Genomic DNA, 22031 nt, shown 5'->3' on the forward strand with positions numbered 1-22031 from the left:
CTATAAATACATTAAAATTATAAATATGAGATGACTCAACGTAAATTGATCGGACATGACTATTAACCATGCATGAGTCAAAGCCTAACCAAGACATCCAGGGAATTGTATGTGTAATTAAGGCAAGAATTGTGGGGAATGGTCTAAAAATAATTTCTCAACAGCCAAAATTACATAACACTCCATTTTTACCAAATGAAAAGAAAGTGGGATTACCCAGCATCTTACTAAAGCTGGTGTTCTGACCACACTGAGAAACCTCCAAAGATGAACCTTGGTCAGAGAACAGCCCACGGACCGCTCTGGCAGAACTACACGCTGCAGCTTCATGCAGTGGGAAATCTTCCTGGAAGGACAACAGTCAGTATAATTTTTCACAAATCTGGGTTAAATGGCAAGAAGACCAGAAAGAAGCCACTCCTGAGAAACTGCATAGGAGAGCAGCACCATGAAAGCACATAAAAGAAACTGAGATCATGAGGAAAAAGATTGTACAGTTTGATGAAACCAAACCTCAGTTAAGCCTGGACTGAAACAGAGAAGCGCTGTGTCTGATCCCTTCCTTAAAGCTTTGTGACGCCACTATCGTCATTTTTTTTTTGTTTTAGAAATTTGTCACACAAAGTAGGAACACGGCCACATCTCCACTGGAACACTTTCAGATAGCCCTGTAAAGATACATTCTATGGATTAGACAGGTCGGTCTTGTTACGTGTCGCATGTCAGTATATTGAAATATATGAATGACACAACAGTTACAACCTTCTGAGAACCTTTTGAAGTTCAGTTCAAATTCCTGCCACTTTCATGTCCCCAGAGCTGAAAATCATTAAGACATGACTTGGTGCAATGTCTTACTAGAACTTGCAAAAACAGCTGCAACATCTAACACTGTTGAACCTACTTTTATGTTGACATGGCTGCACATGTTATTATGTATCTTGGCAGTTGTCGTGTTATTGTCTTCTTTCACTGTATCATTTATGGAGATCCAAAATGTTGCCTCATACTTTGGATTTAAAACTAAGGGAAATGTCTCTGTGTAAAGTTCAAACTTGCAGGAAATACCATTATCAGTGTTAATTCATTGACCTTTTTGGCTTTTCACACAGCACATGCTCACTTCTTAATCACTGGCTGTTATTTGGTCAGAATTAACTTAACCACTTAACCACAAGGACATTTACCCGTGGCTAACTGTCAGCCCAAGGCTAATGTCTTAGACAGCAGTCCTCTTTGCTGTTGTCAGATGCAGTCAACAAATAACCTTGTGTTTAAATGTTTTTGGGGGGATAACCATGAAACGTTTTCAGGCGCAGGATGAAGCTGGGTATTTTATTTTTTGGACAGTTTTAGTTTCATCCTGCGTCATCACTGCTACATGGACCCAAGGGGGAAAATCAAAACAAAATTTAATAGCAAGTCATGCTTCATTTAAGTGTGCTTGGAGGCTTTATTTATCTTCTCTGGTGGTCTGACCAGCAAAGAGCTAACAAAGAAACAGTTTGAGCAACACTGGAGAATGCAAATGGCCTCCATCCCTCCAATAACAAAAAAGGAGCTGTTAGGAACAGGGATGTGAGAACAGTACCGTAACGCAAACCCGTGAGGCCCCCCTGCAGCTCACATTCAGTAGGCCTCAGTTTTCTTCACGCCACCTCAACATAACCCGCAAACACACACTGTTCACATTCATAGGTCTTTGACCGTAACTGCTCTTTTGCTGCCTCAGACGCTTGTTCCTGCATATGTGTGTTTGCATGTCACTGTAAAGGTTTTTGTTCTTAGATCTCCTTTAAAACCTTCTATTAAAGTTGCAGTGCGCTCCATGATTGTTGCTATTCCGGACGAGAGAAGCAACTGATGGGTCCGTTGATATCAGGCTGTCACCAAGCTGACAACCTAATGTTTCAGTTAGACAATAAGACACTGAGACGGACGAGAAAATATGACGCAGGAAAGCTGTTGTATTCTGTATGCATTAGACAAACCATCTCCTCTCTGTCTCTTGTCTCTCCTCAGGTAAACATTATGGAGTATACAGCTGTGAGGGCTGCAAAGGTTTCTTCAAAAGGACAGTGCGCAAAGACCTGACCTACACCTGTCGTGACAGCAAGGACTGTGTCATTGATAAGCGCCAGAGGAACCGCTGCCAGTACTGCCGCTACCAGAAGTGTTTAGCCATGGGCATGAAGAGAGAAGGTACAGCACATACCGTTGAGGATAAAGTCCCACTTACCCATTCCCTCAAATGTGTACTAATCCACAAAGACACACATTTAGACACAGATAATGGCCCTATTTTAGGAAATGAGGGAGCAGCGTAATGAATGGGATGAACATATTTGGTATTTTTGTGACCAGAAACACAGAATCTCTGTAGTATTTGGTAATAGCAGCAGGTCATACCTTTTAAACCAATGCAGTTTTCACCATTGTGTGCTGACCATTTTCTAAAAGGACAGGAGAATCTGCATAGACTGATTTTATTTCTCAGTACACTCAAGCTGCCGTTGAATGTGATGCTGTCTACTGAAAACATAACATTGGAGCTGTGGACTTCAGCTTCCTGAGCATCTTCCGGATGTCACCGCTTATGCTCTTGTGCCCCCAGCCTACCTAGTTATTGTGGACCAGCTCGTTTTCACAAGCACAAAGATTTGCAGTGTGCTTATTTTGCAGGACACCGAATGCTCCAAATTTTATCAGAGTGCTCAAATTGGATAATGTCTTGTGATTGCACAGCACCATGAAAACGTGCACCACATTCTGGAAATTAGATGTTAGGAATGGCATGCACACACCGCTCCTCAAATTGTTAGAGAGATTTAATCAGTTGCATGGTGAGGACAGACTAAACTTTGACCTTAAATTCATATTTTGTGTCCTTGTAAATGCAGTTAAAGAATAAAATTAACACTTAAACAGGCATCAATAACATATACATAATAAGGCTTTATGTCATGTTTCGTCTCAACTAAAGGCATAAAACTAACAAAGAGCACGACTGGCCTGTGACAAACTTTTTGTTTTTTACTAATGACACTTAAGACAACAACCATCGCATGTTTAGCAACCTACTTCAATGCATCGTTGAACGTTTTTTGGGAGGGATAACATGTCATCCTGATGTAGACAGGACAGGCTTCATTTTACCATTAAAGGATTTATTCAAGATACAACTATCAGACATTCCTGCAAACTTAAATCCCCCCCCCTCCTCCAACACAGAAACCCTGTCCTCTCTCAGTAGAGACTGGGGATTATAGAATTATCCACGGTAATGTTTACATGGTTAAGGTTTGACTACCATGAATGTCATTCCGAAGTCCTGCTACTTTTAGCTTCCACAGTGACACCACATTTAAACTTCCATTTGCAGCTTACATGCAGAGTCGGTGGGGTAAAAAGAAACGCATTAACAAGACAGCATTTTGTATTGATGAAAGACGCTCACATGTGAAGTTTCCAAAGCAGTTAATGTGTATGTGTGTGTATATATATATATGTATGTATAAAGGCTAAAGCATTCTTCAGACAGACATTCTCTTTTAATGGATTAATGGCTTTTCATATTCACTCAACAAGTGAGAGTGGTTCATGAATGTTGGCATTTTTTAAACAGTTACCCACCATGTGCGGTTGAGGGGCAGTACAGCAAAGCGCCTTTTGAGGAAAAATTGCAGAGCAGTTAAGACCAGGAAGAGCTGGGATTGTGCAAAGGGGGAAAAACAGGCAGTGAGGTGTGAATTTTAACACTCTGTGAGGGTGTTAGAAATATTAGCGCTCTTAGCAGTGCTGTTAAGCAGTCTTTCGCACATTGAACAAATCAATTACTGCCTCTCACCATTACGGTCACCACGGTTACAGAATACAGATATAGAGTGCGTGGATTATACTGAACGATGTACTGTACACCCAGAGCTGTGGAGCAAGGACGGCAGCAGGTGTTAACCAGGTGTGCACGTGCAGGTGCGTGTGTTTGGGATGTTGCTTCATTGTGTAAAGCTGAGTGATCAAGACGGATCCGTGTTTTTTGGATAAATGCATTTTGGATTTTATTCTATAATTTGCCAATTTGTCTTGACCTTTACTTGGCCTCTCCTCGCTCTAGCTTGTATTTATATCATTGTTGGGCTCTTTACTCCTTTCAAGGATATTATCATTTACTGCCTTTTGCCTCACTCACAGTGCTCCCTAAGCCTCCCTCTGCACCCTGAGGGCTGTGGTTAGAGAACAAGGCAGCAGTAGCCCAAAAGGCTAAGCGAATCCACAGAAAAACAGGATTAAATGAATTTATGCTCTCCCAGTCAGGAGAGGAGAGGAGGAGGGGGAAAGAATAAAGCTAACATGATTTCAGCCCTCCTCACCTCTCCCTGACTCCAACACAAGTATTCTACCCTTGGGCTGACCTCCACCACCAGACAGCAGTTCCTCTAAAATGGGGCCCCTTTCCCTCTCCTCTTCTAACAACCACTGCTTCCCTTCTCCACCCCCCCCCCCCCCCCCCCCCCCCCCCCCCAACAAGACCACGGCCTCTGATTCAGGACTTGGAATAGAAACCAGAGTAGGGGAAACGTAAGAAGACAGATCATCCTTGCTAACCCAGTGTGTGATGTGTGTGTGTGTGTGTGTGAGGCAGGCCGGCTCTCCAGGTGCGCATGTAAGCTTGCATGCTGACAATGAATTTCCAAAAGCCCTTTATCATTCGACACATTATGTCCGAAACTTCTTTTATTAATCCACGTGTGGAGGACAAACTTGTAAAAAGCCGCACTACTTTTTTCTGCGGTGTCTTGAATTAAGTAAATTATAGCCTTTTGAAAAGACAAAACACACACACATGCATCTTTTCCATCCTCACTTGAGGGTGGAGGTGCGGTTTCCCTTGCCTCGGCCACAGTGAGTCTCGGTGTCTGCTCAGCACACAAACCATTTCCTGTGTCTCCTTGCCAAGCCAATCAGATGGCAGAACCAACACGGTCTTGCCTCAATCAGTTTTTTTATACACGAAACAGAGAAAAAAATTTACGATACAAAGTCTTCATTGATTTGTGCTCAGGATTTTTTTATTTAAACTGTTCTGGCAGGCATGCACTGTGTAAAGGATTGACATGTGGTACATTATTTATCTGTCTATAAATGATTTGTATATAAAAGGAGCCGGCTGTTTGTCACCGAGCACTGCGTGAACATCTCTTTGCTCAGGAAGCTGAGAAAGGTCCTTGAACATTTCCACGCTGCTGCATTGTGCATAATGTAGGTCTAAGGTCATACATATATTCCATCCACAATGTAGAAGCAATTATTGATGATTGAACTGTCTTGGATAAGTTTACTCGCATATTACATTCAGGGTCATGTACTATTCATTGGCTTACCAAGACACACCGAGTAAAGCAGGCACTCACACACGCAGACAGTGTTTATGGGTAAGCAAACGCACATTCAAGCATGTACACACATATTGTACGTCAAAGTGTGTGGAGATACAAACAAGGGCCAAACTATGTATTCATTTTTCTGATGTGTACCAGAGTATGTAGAAGAACAGTTTGTTTTCTCAAAATCAGCAAGAATTCAGGCATTTAATCAAAGGCAAGATTCAGTGTTAAAAAGCTGTCTCATCTACTTCTGTGCAACTGGGCCTTATCTAGTCAGTCAATTCATCCTCAGTCATTTTTCTTCCGAGCAGACAAAGTTATCTACCAGTGTGGTTCCCGTCATTTGAGAAGTCATGTTTAGCATCTCAAAACGAGGCTTGGGTAAGGCAAGATTGTTGCACTAGAAATGACATAAGCTTGCAATCCTGAATCTTTCTTTTAACATGCATGTGCTTGTGAGTACATGCTGACATTGTGAAAACACAAAACAAAAAACAGCAGTAGTGACCGGAACCAGTTTTGTTACATGCAGCGGTTCAGGAGGAGCGCCAGCGAGCCAAGGACAAAAATGAGAACGAAGTGGAGTCCACCAGCTGCGCCAACGAGGACATGCCCGTCGAGAAGATCCTAGAGGCTGAGCAGGCAGTGGAACCCAAAACTGAGACCTACATTGAGACAAACCTTGGTGTGCCGTCCAACTCGGTGAGTTGATATTTTTATACATTCTTTGGCAAACACTCGCAACAAGTTATCACTTTGTGTGCATGTTCATGCCCATGGGCACGCACACACACACACACAGTGGGTGAATTGTTCATATTTAACCTTGGGGCTGGTAGGTGGCATTTGGCAGCCAAATGGTTACTATTCTCCATTCTCACCCACTGTAACCTTAACCTGATTACAAATTAGCTGGAAAATATGGATGATGGTCTCAACACAGCTTCTTTTTTTCCGCTGTGATAAGCGGCCATTGTACAGGCACAGTGAAACACTAAAATGTATGCCAGACTACTTCTACTAAGACTTACAGAAGGGAAAGCAAAATGTTTGAGGTCTTATGACTTATACTCCATGTCCGAAATCTTCCTGCTCTGCCACTGTCCAAATTTTCAAAGAAGTGTAGCCGCAAATGGCTCCTATATACCATTTTTGCCTTGAATTGCAGTGTCCAGAATCAGCACACTTTACAAACTGACATAGTGACACGTTTAGAGCATAGTGCTTTTGTCATATTTCAGTGTAAATATAGTACTCATTATCCAGTTAGAAGTGCCATGTAGACTAGAGTTGAGGTATGCTGATTTGAGAAGCATTTCTTTTCTCTCTCTCCTCCAGTAAAGCTGTTGGTTGTATTTGTTGGAGTCTAGGAGGGTTATCAACACCCAGCTGCCCACTGGTGATTATGTTGAACTTTTGGTATGATTAACGTTTGTCCTCCCCATTTTAGTCCCTCTGGAGGTGATTACTTCTAGTCTAGAGCACTGGTTTACCTGCTCACCTTGCACCAGCTACTACACTCAGCTGTGAGTGTCCTCATCTATCCCCTCAGTATCAGCTGGGCACTGTGGGCTGCCTTTGACACAGAGGAGACTAAGAGAGATGAATAATGCAACAGGCAGACTGTTCCTGAAAGCATCCCACAAAGCCCCAGCTTTCTCAGGAATCCTACTGGAACATAAGAAACAGCGGAGCAGTGCAGCAGCCTACCAAGGGAGGCGGTGGTGACGGAAGGAGGGAGGGGGGGGTAGGGGGGTAGGGAGGGCTTCTTGTGGGATTCATCTGCTGCAGGGGAGGGAAATGTCCTCTGAAGTAAAGGTAGAAATGCGAAGGCTGTTATGTGAGTAAATGGGAGCTATTTTGGGGTCCAGATGGAAATGTAGGAGATGAGCGTTGACATTAGGGAGAGGGAGACGGAGTGGGGAGTCACGGGGGAGTGGCTGGCAGCTCAGACACACTAATGCACTGAGTGTGTTTGGGCTGAGCCACGGTGGGGTCCCTCGATGCCTGCTGCCTGCCTGACACCAAGCAGAGGGTTTTTTCTTAAGAACTACAATAGCGATGAAAGCTCACTGATATACAGATGCACAGGGCTAAGAATCGTATTGTTAATCAGTTTAAAATGGACTAACATCAGGATTATATCATGTTATCAACGGACTACATTGTCCCATTTCCAGACCTCTGCAATCTGTAATGAAAACAGAAACATAGCTTAACTTGTAACATCATTTTACGTGCAACTTTCACATATTCACCAGAATTCCTTGCCCTACTTCGGTATGTCATTTGTTTGGCTCACCTATATTTTGCTAATTATGGCTTTATGCATGAATATCTCTTTTGATCCATGTTCAGGTTATGTGTCATGCTTTCAAGTTAAGTGAAATTAAGATTTGACTTTTCAAATGTCATTTTTGAGCAGCACAGGGTTTTAGAAGTAGTATCTGGTGACACAGGCTTTAACTGCCCTTCCACCACGACAAACACGTAAAGTTTGGTTCTCGATATTGGCAGGTAGCTGTTCTAACAATCACAAGTAGCCATGTTGGGAAGGCAGGGAGGGTTAGTAGCGGCTCTTCCGGGCTGGATATGCCTTCTCACTGATGTTTACTGATGGCAGGTGGAAACAAGTGGCTCATTACACCATGTGTCGTGGAGCACATGACTGTCTGTCTGCAGGCTTCCACAGCCCAGGAGCAATGCTGGCAGTGACACGGACAGCAGTGCCTAGGAGACTGGGCATTCCAAATGGAGACAGCTGGGGGGAAAAAAAGTGAAAGTAATGAATCTTAGAGACGTACTGTATCTAAAACCTGGGCAAATAAAACTGAAAGTATCTGCTAAGAATAGAAATCACAGATTGAGCTGACCCTTTAACCAAACTGGAGGCCAGAATGTGTCGGCACGCAGGCTGTCCTGACCACAAGGACTCCCCATCTCCCTGAGTTCTGCCCCCCCCCTGCCCCCCCCCTGTGAGGGCACCATTGAGAGGCGCTGCCCCGTGCTATAATTGATCACAGGGCCCAGGCCATGAGTGTACGCCATGAATAGGCCACTGCCACTGTCTAATGGCCGGGGTCTGGCCAACCTGAATAAAGTGTGTTTATCTCATGGTGACCTAGAACAGGAGTTAAACAGGCGTTAGTAATTTGCCTTCAGTCAGACAAAGAGAGGACTTCTTTTAAGGAGGGGGACAGGAGAAGATGCTATCACAGACTAATCCTGGGAGGGTTTCTTTACCTCTATTCTATGTATCCTTCTATATTTTTCTGTCTGCATAATTTCTGATGGCTTCATTTATACAAAGGTTTATTTATTTATCTTTTCCCAAACTTAAACCAGGAAGCATTGCTGTCATTTAGAAGATAATTAGCTGATGATTCACCCCCCCCACCCCGCCCCAACTGTGAGGACAGTTTCTTTTTTTTTCACTCTGAAAAAGTGGGACACTTGAGTAATTCATTTTCATTCTGATCTGTACGAGTGCCCAATTTTCTCTCAGTTGTCACGCTAGTATAGTCTGGTTCAAGCAGAATAATGAAAAATTGAAAGGCAAATCTTTTTCGTCTCCCTTCCTGAAGTGATGAAAATTTCATAGGACAGTATGCAAGCCTGGCATTTCTCGAAGTTGCCGGGATGATCGACCACGGCGCTGGAGCAAACACGGCTTTTGATTTGCTGGGAATGAAGACGGTGGTGTTTGTGGCAGCCGTTAAAAAAAAAAAAAATCTGCTGAAGGGGCTAAAATCCAGTCGCTTAAAATTTCTTCTCTTACTTTCTGTCTTAAGTTTCAGTTTTTTGTCCAAGCCTGCTCCTGCTTTTTTGGCCTCCTATTTTCAGCTGTAGAAGAACTGGCTAGAAGTGGTATTGGCTCTTACAGTTGAGTTGCGAGGTATTCCCAGGTGGGATATTGTACTTTTGTACACGCAGGTTAATGTTACTCCCTCATAGGTCACTGATAACAACCTAAATGCTGTTCTGTGACTTGAACAGTAAGTACAGTAATGTGATGCCTGAGGATTGTTGCAGGAAAGTGTAAGCTCCTCTCCCCTGTCATCTCCACAGACAGAGGCAAAGAAACCAGGTCAGTGTAAACATGGCTAAGATAGCCATACAACATTCATGAGGCTTGCCATGTTTAACGAGAACCCTGGGACTTGTATTCTTATGAGGAGCGGTGGCTCGACAGCGGCGCACACTGAAGCACCTTTTTGTTTTTTCTTTGTTTTGGCTGGGGCTGCCCTTTGGAATGAATTAGCTGAATCTGTTGATGTGTTTTTTAAGAGGAAGTGCAGCTCACAAAAAAAACTGTCGCGCTGAGCCGCGCCGTCCACGTCTCCCACGGAGATCAGATGCTGAAATATTCATAGGATGCCTGTTTTCTTTCTCCACCCCCCGAAGAAAAAAAGGGAAGACTTTCAGTTTTCAAAACACTGTAGGCTTTGTGTCTCGTTTAAGTTTTTCATATGTGTGATACTCTGCAGTCAGTGTGAGTTTCACACCGTGGGGAGGGAACGTGGAGGAGAGGAAGGGATGGTCTTTGGCCTGCGTATTTTAAAAGGAGAATGTGAGCGGAGGGGCTGTTTTCACCTTCATCTTGAACTAATCTTCTCTTGAGAGCTGCAGTTGATGTAAGGATCCTCTGAGCTTTTAGCATCGATCGGTGGGATTTGGAGAAGGAAGTTGGGGAGAAGTTGCTGGCTGTTTTAGTCGGAGTTTAAGGATGTTTACTTGATTTATAAATTATGCACAAATGCGTGTGCACAAAGTCTTTGTTTATACATACATATCAAGGCTATGTACGCCTGGGATGAAATTACTCGTCAGAGGTTGACAGTATTGTTTGGAGGTTTTTTTTTCCCCTGCCTAGATGGATTTACATTTTAGTGTGTTACTCATACTGTATATGTGTTGCATTAGTATTCCACCACTGCTCATAACTGTCTGTTGGTGAAAGAACAATGCCTCCCAGCCTGATGTATCAGGACAGTTGAGGAGAAGTCCTTGTCTTTTGACTGGTGCTGAAATTGCAGTCAGAATGTACTTAATATTACAGACACAGGTACAGACTACACCCTCGGTAATTTTTTCTGGGAATGTGGAGATTCTGGCCACATTAATTGCGGTTCTTGTCTTACTATTTACATATATCCAGTTTCTTTAGGATGATACCAGTTATTTCTAGACTAATTTGCTTGAATGTTGACCCTTTATAGGGCAAGGTTTATAAAGAAAACACTAAATGAATAATGCAATAACTCAGCAATTTTAACCCCCAGTGCGTTTTTTTTATTTGTATGTTCTACAGACTTGTGTGCAGCATTCTTCACTGGTTAATGTGGGTTTACTTGATTCCAGGGGAGCTGTAATCGAATGTAAATGATTGTGTCAAGTGTCAACAGTCAACAGTCCCTGTCCCATGTCCACTGCACTTGTTGAGATGGCACTTACGTTATTTAAGCCTCGAAGTGAAGAGAAGTGAAAAAAAACGTCGGTTGTAGCATACATTTAAATAATAGACACGTCCATATCTCAGAGTTGTAAGATCCTTTTGCCGTTCCAGCTTATATGTTCATCTCTCGACTTAAGTAGATCTAATGAAGTGAAATGAGGAAAAGGTATTAGCTTTCTCCATGGTTCACCAGGACCCTTTTATTTCGTGGAGGAACTATTCAGTGCTGCTATTTTGGGCACCACTAAATGGACAATATACAGCAGCAGCCCAGTCCATTAGCCTGGCCTGCTTTTTTTTTATCATCTATCCAAATGGAAGGTATTTTTCCTTCTCAGAAATGTTGGTGGGAAATTAGCAACAATCAGTCTTTTGAAAACGTATTGAAAACTTCTAAGAAAATTAAAAAAGATATAAACTCCACCTGGCTAGCAATTTATCTTAGTATTTGATAGGTAAGGACACAAGAGTTCTTGTTAGTGTATTTTTGTCTCAGTCATGTGAGAATACTCATCATCAGTTTTTACTGTATGTAAACATAAAAGAAATCATATTACACAATCATGTGCACATTTTCCGAGTTTTATAAAATCCTCCCCAGTCTGGTAATAAAGTCCCATTTGAGCTTTTGAGCTCTCATTATGTTGTGAAGTGTCAGTAGAATGTCTGGTGGGGCCTCTTGAGCTCCACTAGCTGTCCAAAAAGCTGATTTGTGTGTCGGCTAAAAGGTCCCCAAAGAAAGAGTCTGCTTGGTGAAAGTCGTTTTTCTCACCAGCAGCTCTTTGTAGGTATTTCCTCCACAAGCTGTGACAGAATCACTGTTGGTTTTGTCTTCCTACTTGCTCCTCTTTAGAGGACATTATTCATAGCATAGTGCTCGTAAGCCTGAACGTGCGTGTGGTGGCTCAATCCGACATCAGGCTCTTGGCCAAAAGAGGCACGGACTTAAACGTTAACATGACGCCTATTCATTTCATGCATTGCCTGAATTTCTAACTTTCAGATCTGTTTCTCTTTGTTTCTTTTTTCCCTGCAGCCCAACGACCCAGTGACAAATATCTGTCAGGCGGCTGATAAACAGCTGTTTACCCTGGTGGAGTGGGCCAAGAGGATCCCCCACTTCTCTGAGCTGCCACTGGATGACCAAGTCATCCTTCTACGAGCAGGTATTGTATTTCAAAATGTGCATAAAGAAGCAGTGAAATGAGCGTTTGCATCTAGCTGTATTAGTTGGATGTCTTTGATACCTAGCAGTTTTCAGTTGTTTTGCCTGATTAGACCACTGATAACGGTACAAGCCAAAGGTGTAAGATGTATTGTAAGAGAGTGAAGGAAATGTTCATCAGTTGTGAGAAGAGGTTAAAAATGAATATGATCTACTCTCAATAACAAAATGTGAAGACCTTGTCTCTTAATCAAAGATAAAACAGCAGTTCTTTTGTTAGCCACAGCATTCACATCATGCTGGTGTCTAACCAGACTCATACAATATTGTTGTTGTAGATACCCACTGATGTTAGAATATACACAGAAAACCCCAGAAACATGGTTTGTCTGCTCAAAGAAACCCTCTGTGAGAAAACACACTGAATTATAGAGCCTAGTGCCTAGATGTCTATAGATCTCTATCTAGGTAGAACAATCTAAGCAAAACAATAGACTAATGTGGCCATGAATAATCATCTTGGTCATGTGACTGAGACTGACTGAGATCACAGGAGCAGTGACGTAAAAACACAGAGTGAATCATCCGTCAGTTCTCCTCCATTCACTAATATCACGGTTTTCCCAATACATTGCTCTTCTTGCTTGCCTGTCGCTCCAAATTACACCATTCTATTCTAAATCCACATTAGAATGAGCAAAAAAAAAAAAAACGCTATTACACCTCCTCCCATCATTCCTTATCCCTCACACATACAATAATGGAGAGACTTCAGCAAAGCAGAGAGAGACGTTATTCCGAAGAGCTCGTCTCTTCTCGGTTCTCAGGTTTTCTATAAATAACCGCTTTAGTTCTGCCGTATCACAGATAAAAGCATCCCGGCTCCTCTCATACCCAACTCAACTCTGGGGAGAAGAAGCAGTTGCCAGGCAGAACAGTTAAAGGAGCCCTGTCACTCAAAAGGCAGCGTCTTGTGTCTTCAGTGCTCTTGTGTCAAGCCCCTGCTTTGGCACATCAAGCCTGTTGTCTTCATTGTGATGGCAGGCGCAGTTCATCCCTTTTACACGCTTGTCTCTCCAGAAAGCATGATTCAAATGTCTTAGTAATAACTTAATGCCTGTGCTTGAGAAATCTACACGCTTTTACTGCGCAGCTTAATTGATTCATTGGAATTCCCCCCTTTGTTGTCAGTTTCATTTTGCTTGAATGCTGTGTGAACTTTTGTTCTGGGATTTGCTTGTTTTTTTTCTTTTTCCCTCATACTTTTCCTCAATCCTCATCTCTACCGCAGGTTGGAACGAACTTCTCATTGCATCATTTTCACACCGTTCGATAGCGATTAAAGACGGAATTCTGTTGGCGACCGGGCTGCACGTCCACCGCAACAGCGCCCATAGTGCCGGAGTGGGAGCCATCTTTGACAGGTCATTATTACCATGCTACTAAACATGTGTTCAAATGAGTGTAGGTGTGACCTGCAGCTACCACTTTTAATAACACTTTCTATTGAAACGTCTTTCATAAACGGTTTATAAGTGTAAAAAAAATGGCCTTGTTAAGTCATTCATGAGGACAACTTGGGTTTATTAACATTAATAAATGACTCATTATCTAGTGGTAATAAATCATGTGTAGATGATATATCAGTCGGTAATAAACATTAATAATGGCAACTGCATGCTTGTGCTTTATTTGTGGATATAAGACAAAGCATCTCAAGCCATCACTGCTTTATTACTGATCTCTAAAGAACTAATGAATAATAACTAAATAACTACTAATTGAGCATTTTTTAAACATGTTACAAACTATAATATGCCTGGTTTCATGATTTACAGCATATGACATTTATTTTTCTATTAGACCTAGCCTGGACCTAGCCACAGGAGCTATTGATTGACTCCAGTATATCTGTGTGACCTGTATCAGAGGTCACACAGAAACACCGAACTCCTCAGAAAATGTCAAAAAGAAAAAAAAAGAAAAAAATCCATGCCTAAGTCAGTGTGTGTGAAGTCAGGCGTGTGCAGGAACCATCCTGGTGACTGTTATTGACATTCCAGCCGTCCGACAGACTGAAATCTCACATGAGTCTGCGACGTCTGTTCAGCGGCATCTCGCTGTGAGCTGAACTGAGATACACAGTTTGGACAGTTGGAAAAGACACAAGCGAGACACTTCTATGTTTTTATTGATCGATGTTCCTCGTCAATTCACGCCATCAATTAGTCGGCCAGATCATTTATTTTGAAAATGTCATCAGACTCATATTAACAGCAGTCTGTCTTGGAATATCCATCTCTTCTTCTTCTCTGTTTCTCCCGTCTCTGCCACTGTGATCAGCCGCCTCTGTGCTCAATCTTTGGCGTTCACACCCGCAGGACATATTCCATCTCTGGCATTAACTGTGGCGAGCATTAAGATACAGAGAACTGATAATGTATCTTTATCTAGTCCCCTCTCTATTCACCATCCGAATGAAGAGACTGATTAACTTCAACACTTGAGGCTTTTCTTTTCCCTTTTTTCTTTTTCCTTTTCCAGCCCTGTTGTTCCTCCTCGGAGCAAATTGAATTAGAATGAACTAAGAGCCACAATTGACTTTACTATCCGAGAGAGAGAGAGAGAGAGAGAGAGAGAGAGAGAGGGAGAGGGGAGGGTTGGGAGAAAAGAAACGGAGTGAGAGGGAAAATACGGAGCGCCGAGGAGAGGGTGTGATCGAGTCAAAGAGGGGTGAGGAGTTCGAGTGACTCCACGGAGTGACACGCCCACTAGTGATGTCGCACACAGACAGTGGGGGAGTGCTGGTGTTCGATTACAGCTTGTGTTTACTCTGTGGCTTTCCTTTTATGAAAACCATGTACTAAATATAATTGCTTTGCAGGGTAGTAAACTTTTCCACTGATCTAACTGCGCCTATGTGGGCTGAGAGTATGCTTTTCTCTATTTGTTTTAAATAGATTTGAGCCGGATAGTAGTTATAACATATTTTTAATGTCCCAGTCTGGATCTGGATAATTCACATGAAGTGTAGTGTGTCATTTACAAAAATGTACCAATGAGCCTCAAATGGTTTCCTGTGATCTTAACTTCTCTGGCACCCATTAGGTGTCCGGTATGACATGAAAAACTATATGACAAAAATAGTCTAGTAGCCGAGAAGAACTACACAAACTGATTTTGAATAAATCTCATCTCTGACCTTTTTTTTTTTTTTTTTGTCTCTTTTGTGCAGAGTGCTCACAGAACTGGTGTCAAAGATGAGGGACATGCAGATGGACAAGACAGAACTGGGGTGCCTTCGAGCTATAGTCCTTTTCAACCCAGGTAACTGTCGCGACATGGAAGCTGTCATTTGCTCCAGCTATTGGAAGAAGCTGCACTGCTGTTGTTATATCAAAATTACCAAGCTAATGTTAAGCATCCACAGCTCTGTTTCCAATGTGTGATCACTCTGAGTGAACAATCACAGCTCAGTCAAGTTCAAAGTGAATAATGTGCTGCTGATGTTTTTAGCTACAACCATATATAGAATAGAAAATGACTCATCAAGGACTTTGATTCCAATTTTTCCACAGCAGGAAGGAAAGTACCAAAACATCCATAGAAACTTCTCAAACCACCCCTGCAGCATAATCCACCTCTCCTCTGTCTATTGGGATGCTCTGTGTCCTGCATGCGTTCATATTTGCACCAAAATATGAATAAATACACCACTTCAGGTGGAGTTTTATAGCTACGAAAGAGATGATGGCGGGCGACAGAAGCAGTGTATTCAGCTGCATGTTTAGAATTAAGATATGGATGGAGAAGAGGATTATGCAGCAGTAAAAAAAAAAAAAAAAACCCCGTCTCTGTTGGGATCCTATTTAAACACTGAATCTAAGGTTATCTCCAGAGTGAGGAGACTACATATGTTTTACATCGGCCTTTCAAGCCAACTGAAGAGGTTTGGGCTATCTATCACTTAAGCTTTTGGACTTGTGACTTGGCTTGACCTCATTAATGTAACTTGAGAAACGGGAACTGGCTTTTGCCTTTTCTTTCTTTTCTCTGAACTTGACTTTGGACCTCTCGTGAGAAATTGAGACTTGCTTGTGACTCGTAAAAATGATGTGCTTCCACCTCTGCATAGCACTGAGATAGAAAGCACAAAAGAAAAGCTGATACTTGTGCGTACATGTGATTTATGAATGGGCTTAAGGTAAACCAATAAATTCCAATTAATCTTTATTTTGTAATATTACATCCTTGTGCGATTTTCTGGCATTTTCCTGCAAAAATCTGGCCAAACACAGTGAGATTTTCTTAAACCGAGGCCCGTGTCTTGCCAAGGCATGTGGTCACTGCTCTGTCTTTAAACTTCATCCACGTGACACTGACGTATACTAAACCAACTATGAATGTGACCCAGGCTTTTAATGATTCAGTGTGGGAGCGTCCCTCTGTCCCTCTGGGGCCACTGTGGATCTGTTCACCACAGGCACACTGATCCTCTGTGTTCCATATTTTGTTGAGGCCACATCCAGGCCTGCTGGCCCTGGTTCACTTCTCGGCCTGATTCCTTGTTAATTAGGGGTTCACTAGACTGGTCTGACTGAGAAAGCAAAGGGTGGGGGCGATGGAGGTGGGGGCGGCGAGGCTAAAAAGGCCCTCAGTCCTTCTTTCCCACACTATGAGATCGAGTCCAGCAGCTAACAACAAATGTTCATTCATTGTTGATCAATTGTGTAATGCTGTGTTCGTCAGAAATGTTAATCAATGACGTGTTTGTGTTGTTAATAAAAGATGCGTCCTCCAGTGGAGCTTAAATTAGCGCAGCTTGGAAGCTGTAGTCCTAATTGGTCTAACCCAGAATGTGGTGACCCACGTCACACAATGAGCCTACGAGGTTAAAACTCAACTTGTAAGTTAGTAAGGCTCTGCTGTCCGTCGTTAAGTACTGCGACGTGCCCTTGAGCACCCCTTCACTCCACCCCCATCTGGCTGCAGACACGGAACACTTGCATGTTTTAGCAGACTGTCTGTCCTCGATGCCATAGCTGAAGTGTGTAGCTTGCAAATCTGTACAAGTGTGTTTATGCTGTATGTATATGTATCTATGTTCTGGAGGCAGATATATTATATAGTTGAATGACTTCCTCAATATATATATATATATATATATATATATATACACACACACACACTGTTGCCCATAAAGTTGGAATAATTGTTCAATACCCCCAATTTTGTTAAATCTGAATACACAGTTTGCAAAGGTTAATTGTGGTTTCAGTTTTACTGTGATATGTTTGGAAGAGTTTGATCAATAACGTTTATTTAACACTTTATTTATCAAGAATAGAAAAACATTAAAAACAGGTAAAAAACATTTTATTCCAACTTCATGGGCAACAGTGTATATAGTATATATATATATATATATATATTGAGGAAGCAGTACAACCTCAGCTGTGCACACCTTGGGTTGCTGTTATTGATCATTTATTTTGTCGATACAATTTTTGTGTGTGTGTCCTCAGACTCTAAAGGTCTGTCCAACCCAAGCGAGGTAGAAGCTCTGAGAGAGAAAGTGTACGCGTCTTTAGAGGCCTACTGCAAACAGAAGTACCCCGAGCAGCCCGGCAGGTATGAATACAAACACACAAATGACTGTGCTCATCCCCCAGACTGCTGACTCCACAATCCACAGACAGAGAAAGAAAAACTAAGTATGGCTCGCAACTCGTAAACATGGCGGCTATTTTACATCCAGTATCCACATAATCTACTGTATCATTAATACGGTAGATTTGGGATCACGCTGTTATCAGATGGAATTGATTGCCTGCACAGATGTATTTTATGTACACAGTAATGCTTTTTTTTTTTACCTGAAAAAGATGTGTGTGTATTCTAATAATGAATTTAATTTGATACAAGCCCTGCTCTTCCTCACTTGCTCTCTCTTTTTTTCTCTTAGATAAACTTCTTGGTATATTCAAGTTTAAAGATTAGAGCCAAACCTTTTTGAAGTTATCTTTTTTACTCATTTTTTTTATCTGTTTGTTGCGTGTTGTTTGGATGCCAGAAAAGGCCTCAAAGTAAGTGAACACAAGGGCCACGTCCAGCACTGCTGTGCTCCTCCCTATTTTCTGTGTGGTTTGCTTGTTCCAAGTCATATTTACCAAACTCTGCGACTGCACCAAATTCTCTTAAATGACACCAACTTGACAGTGGCTTTGTTCACATGAGTGGCATGAGGGCCAATCAGTGCAGTTTGTTCCCAGATGTTTTTTTTCTGCAGGATCATCTCCCTGTCCCCCCCCCACTCCCCCCACTCCCCCTGTCACATGTATAATGCTGTTTTGGTCTAGTGTCCAATTTCCATCTTATCTTGTGTTTGTGACAGATTTGCGAAGCTGTTGCTGCGGTTACCGGCGCTGCGCTCCATCGGCCTCAAGTGTCTCGAGCACTTGTTCTTCTTCAAGCTCATCGGCGACACACCCATCGACACCTTCCTCATGGAGATGCTAGAAGCCCCGCATCAAATGACATAATAGCAGAGAGGGTTGAGCTCCTCCTCCCTCCTCACTCCCCCACCCACCCACCCACCCATCCCCTGTGTCCCCCTCCGGCCCTGGATCGGGAGCCTTTTTAAAAAATCCCGTCTCCAGCAAGGGACAGATCACGTGATGACTTTGAATGGAGAACCTCACCCTTCGTCCCTCCCTCCCCCCCCTCCCCTCTCTCTCCTCGGCTCCATTTGATGGGTTTCAAAACGATGAATCCATCATGTCTGTGGGTCTGTTTTATACCTTGTAAAAATATATAAATAAGAAATATATATATATATATATGAAAATCACACGGCAACACGAGTGACAACAGTGGACTGAAATAAGGTCGGACAGAGGACAGAAGAAACATATTGAGCCATCGTTCTCATCCTTGCTTTTCCTACAACCTGATGAGAAAAGCGGAGGTGATCAGGTTTTTAACACCCACAGTTATGCTTGCAGGTATATATAAAAAAAAAAAAAACAGCGGTGATGTCATATTTGGACACTCAGCGTTGTGATCGGGACAATCGTGGACTCGGAGAGCCTCAGGCAGGCGAGACTTGGACCTGAGCCCTCTCTCTCTCTCTCTCTCTCTTTCAGGACTGAACTCACCTCGGGGAGGGACGGTGGTGGTGGATGGGGGGGGGTTGATACTCGTGTGTTCCTGCGTGACTCGACGGGGCACTTCTTGCACTAGCTGTTTTTTTGAAGTGTGAGCTCAGACAAGACTGCAAGTGCTCAAAAACCTCAGGTCTCTGCCCAAATCCAACAAATCCAACCATGTCTTACTCTATTAGCACTGTGCAACATCGGAGAGGACGACATGTTAGCTCACTAATCAGCCCTGCAGCTAATGTTGATTGATTGAACAAGCATTGGGGGGGGGGGCTTGTTGTGTACAATCTGTGCCGTGCTTCTGCACACAGGAAGATGCAGGCTGTTATAAATCAGCCACACGTTAGCTTTATGCAATGTGATGCTCTGAAAAGGCTACCAGCAGGCGCAGGAACAACTTTAAGCATCCTATTTCAAACCATTCGGCCTCTGTTGCGGCCTCACAGGTGATCACGGCAAACCTCGATGGCTGGAAAGCGAGCACGCAGTCTCATCTGTGTGGGGGGAAAATATTGTTGTTTTTTCGTCGGCGGCCTGTGAGCTCCTTTTCGTCCCTTCTCCAACCTCTCCGCGTCTCATTTCATGTGAATTTCAGCACACCTTTTACTGCCTCCACACTCGGCACTCCCTCCGCTCAATGCGGCGGGCGTCGGCTCATCGGGAACACCTCATATATCTTACCTGTACAGAAAGTTACAACCGTACACAGTATTGACGTTATGTTCAGTTTTTTGATTTCAACAACAGCGATGCACAATTTACCTCCGTTTCCATCCCTTTCCGACCTTCGGTTTCTTGACACTCATATAAATATTCCCAGTGTGCGGGAGAAGAGCTTGTCGTTGCAGCAGAGCCGTTATTTGTTTATTTGTTTGTTACTTGGCACTTAACCTCATGACAGTGGAGTTGGGCTCCCAAACGGAGGGCTGATGTTGATGTAATCGACCTCTGAGGTGGAATTTGGCCCAGGCCCAATCAGGAACGCCCCAATTGTTTTCCTCCTCAGAGGGACACACACACACACACACACACTTGCTCTCTCTGCACTTCTCTGGACAACGAAGTGTCATTTAAGTCGAGCTGAAATGTTAAATATCTCCATGTTGTTTATAAATATGCTTTATGCCCATATTCTGCTTTTTTTTCTCCCCTCTTTTTCTTTTCTCTAAATGCTGCAGCTGCTGCAAAACTATGCATCAAGTGCATTTCCAAAGATTGTTCACAGAGCGGGTGCATGTTGATATGGCTTCAACAGGTCTGATACCGTTTTAAACAAGCGTTTTAAAACAATATATTCTTGGACCGGAGTAAACATCTCATTTAGGTTATTTCCCTCAGTATTCAGATATTTGATTCATTCACCCTGACTGCAGAAAGCAAACAGCTATCGGCCCTCATGCGAAAGTGGAGTTAGCAGACTATAAGGGCATGTTGAGTCGTAGCTAGTGCTGAGTGTGATATGAGAAAAGGACTAAAAGAGAATTGAATCAAGGATTTTCTTCCTATATCTACATATTCGCCATCAGCTCTTTCATAAGCACCTTGACGCTATTTGGACCTGAGAGAAAAGCAAAAAAAAAAAAAAAAAAAAGCAACAAACAGCACTGTGTTTTCATCCCCTTTTGATAAACTGAGATGGTTAATGATCTGGGATGTAATGGAGTCTTGAGTGTGCCGATTCAGAAAAACCTTTTTACTGTTTAATCACTGTCAATTAGATTTGCATTTTAAAAATGCATTGAAAAAAAACAACACTGATTTTGACTTTCTTTACATTCTATGCGACTAGTTCAACCCACAGATCAGCAACAGGAGCTTTTGCCTCTGATCCACCTGCAAAGCTCGTTCCTTTACTGCTTTTATTCGTCAAAGTATTCAGTGAGGATACTTAAGGCTGAAAAAACTTATTCTGGGGGCACCGTCAGGACTCCAGGGTGCGTTGACTCTGAGCACGACGCGAAGATACAGTAACCACGTGTCAAGTGTTTCATCATGATTTAGGTCCGCTCTCGCAGAAGGGCCTCCACTGGGGATGACTTTGCAGATGTTATTCCACCTCTGCGAAACCGATCCCCAGTTGCCCGACGATATCTTTCCTCGTGAGGAAAAAGCAAAGTGTCCCTTCTGAAATGTCACATACTGTACTGCTTCAAGCGAGACGCCGACTTTAGTTCGGAGAGCAGTTCTGGATGAGAGAGAGTGAGGGATTTAAGAGCCGCGAGCGCCCTCCAGTGGAAGAAAGGCAGTGCTGCAAACATTACTTGAATTTTAGTGTTAAACCAGACAAAAACATGGCACTTTCTCACAGCGTTGTTATCATCAGTGGCTCCTTTGGGTCAGACAAAACCTCAGTGTCAGCGCATGGTAGAACTGACAGAAGTAGCAATAACTTCAGTATGACTTATTGGCTTGTTTAATTCTTACTCTACAGCTGAGGTGGCCTGTATTAATACAAAACTATCCAGGTGACAGTATTGACTGCCAGTTTGAGCTCCGTTTACAGTATTTATATCTTGAGGAAAAAAAAAAACACCTGTTTGTCTGTTAAAACGAAAAAAAGTTTTAAAAAATTAAGTTTTCAACACAACCGTGACAGCAAAGACTAACTTAACTCTGGTTAAGATTTGTCTGTAAAACCAGGCTGGATTCACTGTTTTTGTTTTTAACCGATTTTAGTCAAGACAAAGCAGATAGTAAACAATTGAAGCTTGGGTGAGCCAATTTTAAATGAATATCCTCCTGCGTTTTTAAGTCTGACGTCTCCTCCTCTTAGCTTATTGTGATTGGTGACCGCAGGTATCTTAAGCCATAAAGTGGACGATGTGCGAGATCACTCCCTTGCAGGAAAATGGCCAATTTCTTGACTA

At 42.7% G+C, this 22031-nt stretch overlaps 1 protein-coding gene across 1 annotated transcript in view; it reads left to right on the forward strand.

The window, feature by feature from the left end:
• The window catches only part of rxraa (retinoid X receptor, alpha a), a 92443-nt gene extending 73891 nt beyond the window's left edge, over positions 1–18552 (forward strand). Inside the window, exons 5-11 of the mRNA XM_070850073.1 lie at positions 2023–2202; positions 5917–6086; positions 11876–12005; positions 13296–13428; positions 15240–15331; positions 17530–17635; positions 18399–18552. Coding sequence (XP_070706174.1) covers positions 2023–2202; positions 5917–6086; positions 11876–12005; positions 13296–13428; positions 15240–15331; positions 17530–17635; positions 18399–18546 — 959 coding nt within the window. The 3' untranslated portion in view covers positions 18547–18552. The remainder of the gene's footprint in view (positions 1–2022; positions 2203–5916; positions 6087–11875; positions 12006–13295; positions 13429–15239; positions 15332–17529; positions 17636–18398) is intronic.
• Positions 18553–22031: the final 3479 nt, after the last annotated feature.

Source organism: Pempheris klunzingeri, chromosome 19 (genome assembly GCF_042242105.1).
Source record: "Pempheris klunzingeri isolate RE-2024b chromosome 19, fPemKlu1.hap1, whole genome shotgun sequence".
NCBI lineage: Eukaryota > Metazoa > Chordata > Actinopteri > Acropomatiformes > Pempheridae > Pempheris > Pempheris klunzingeri.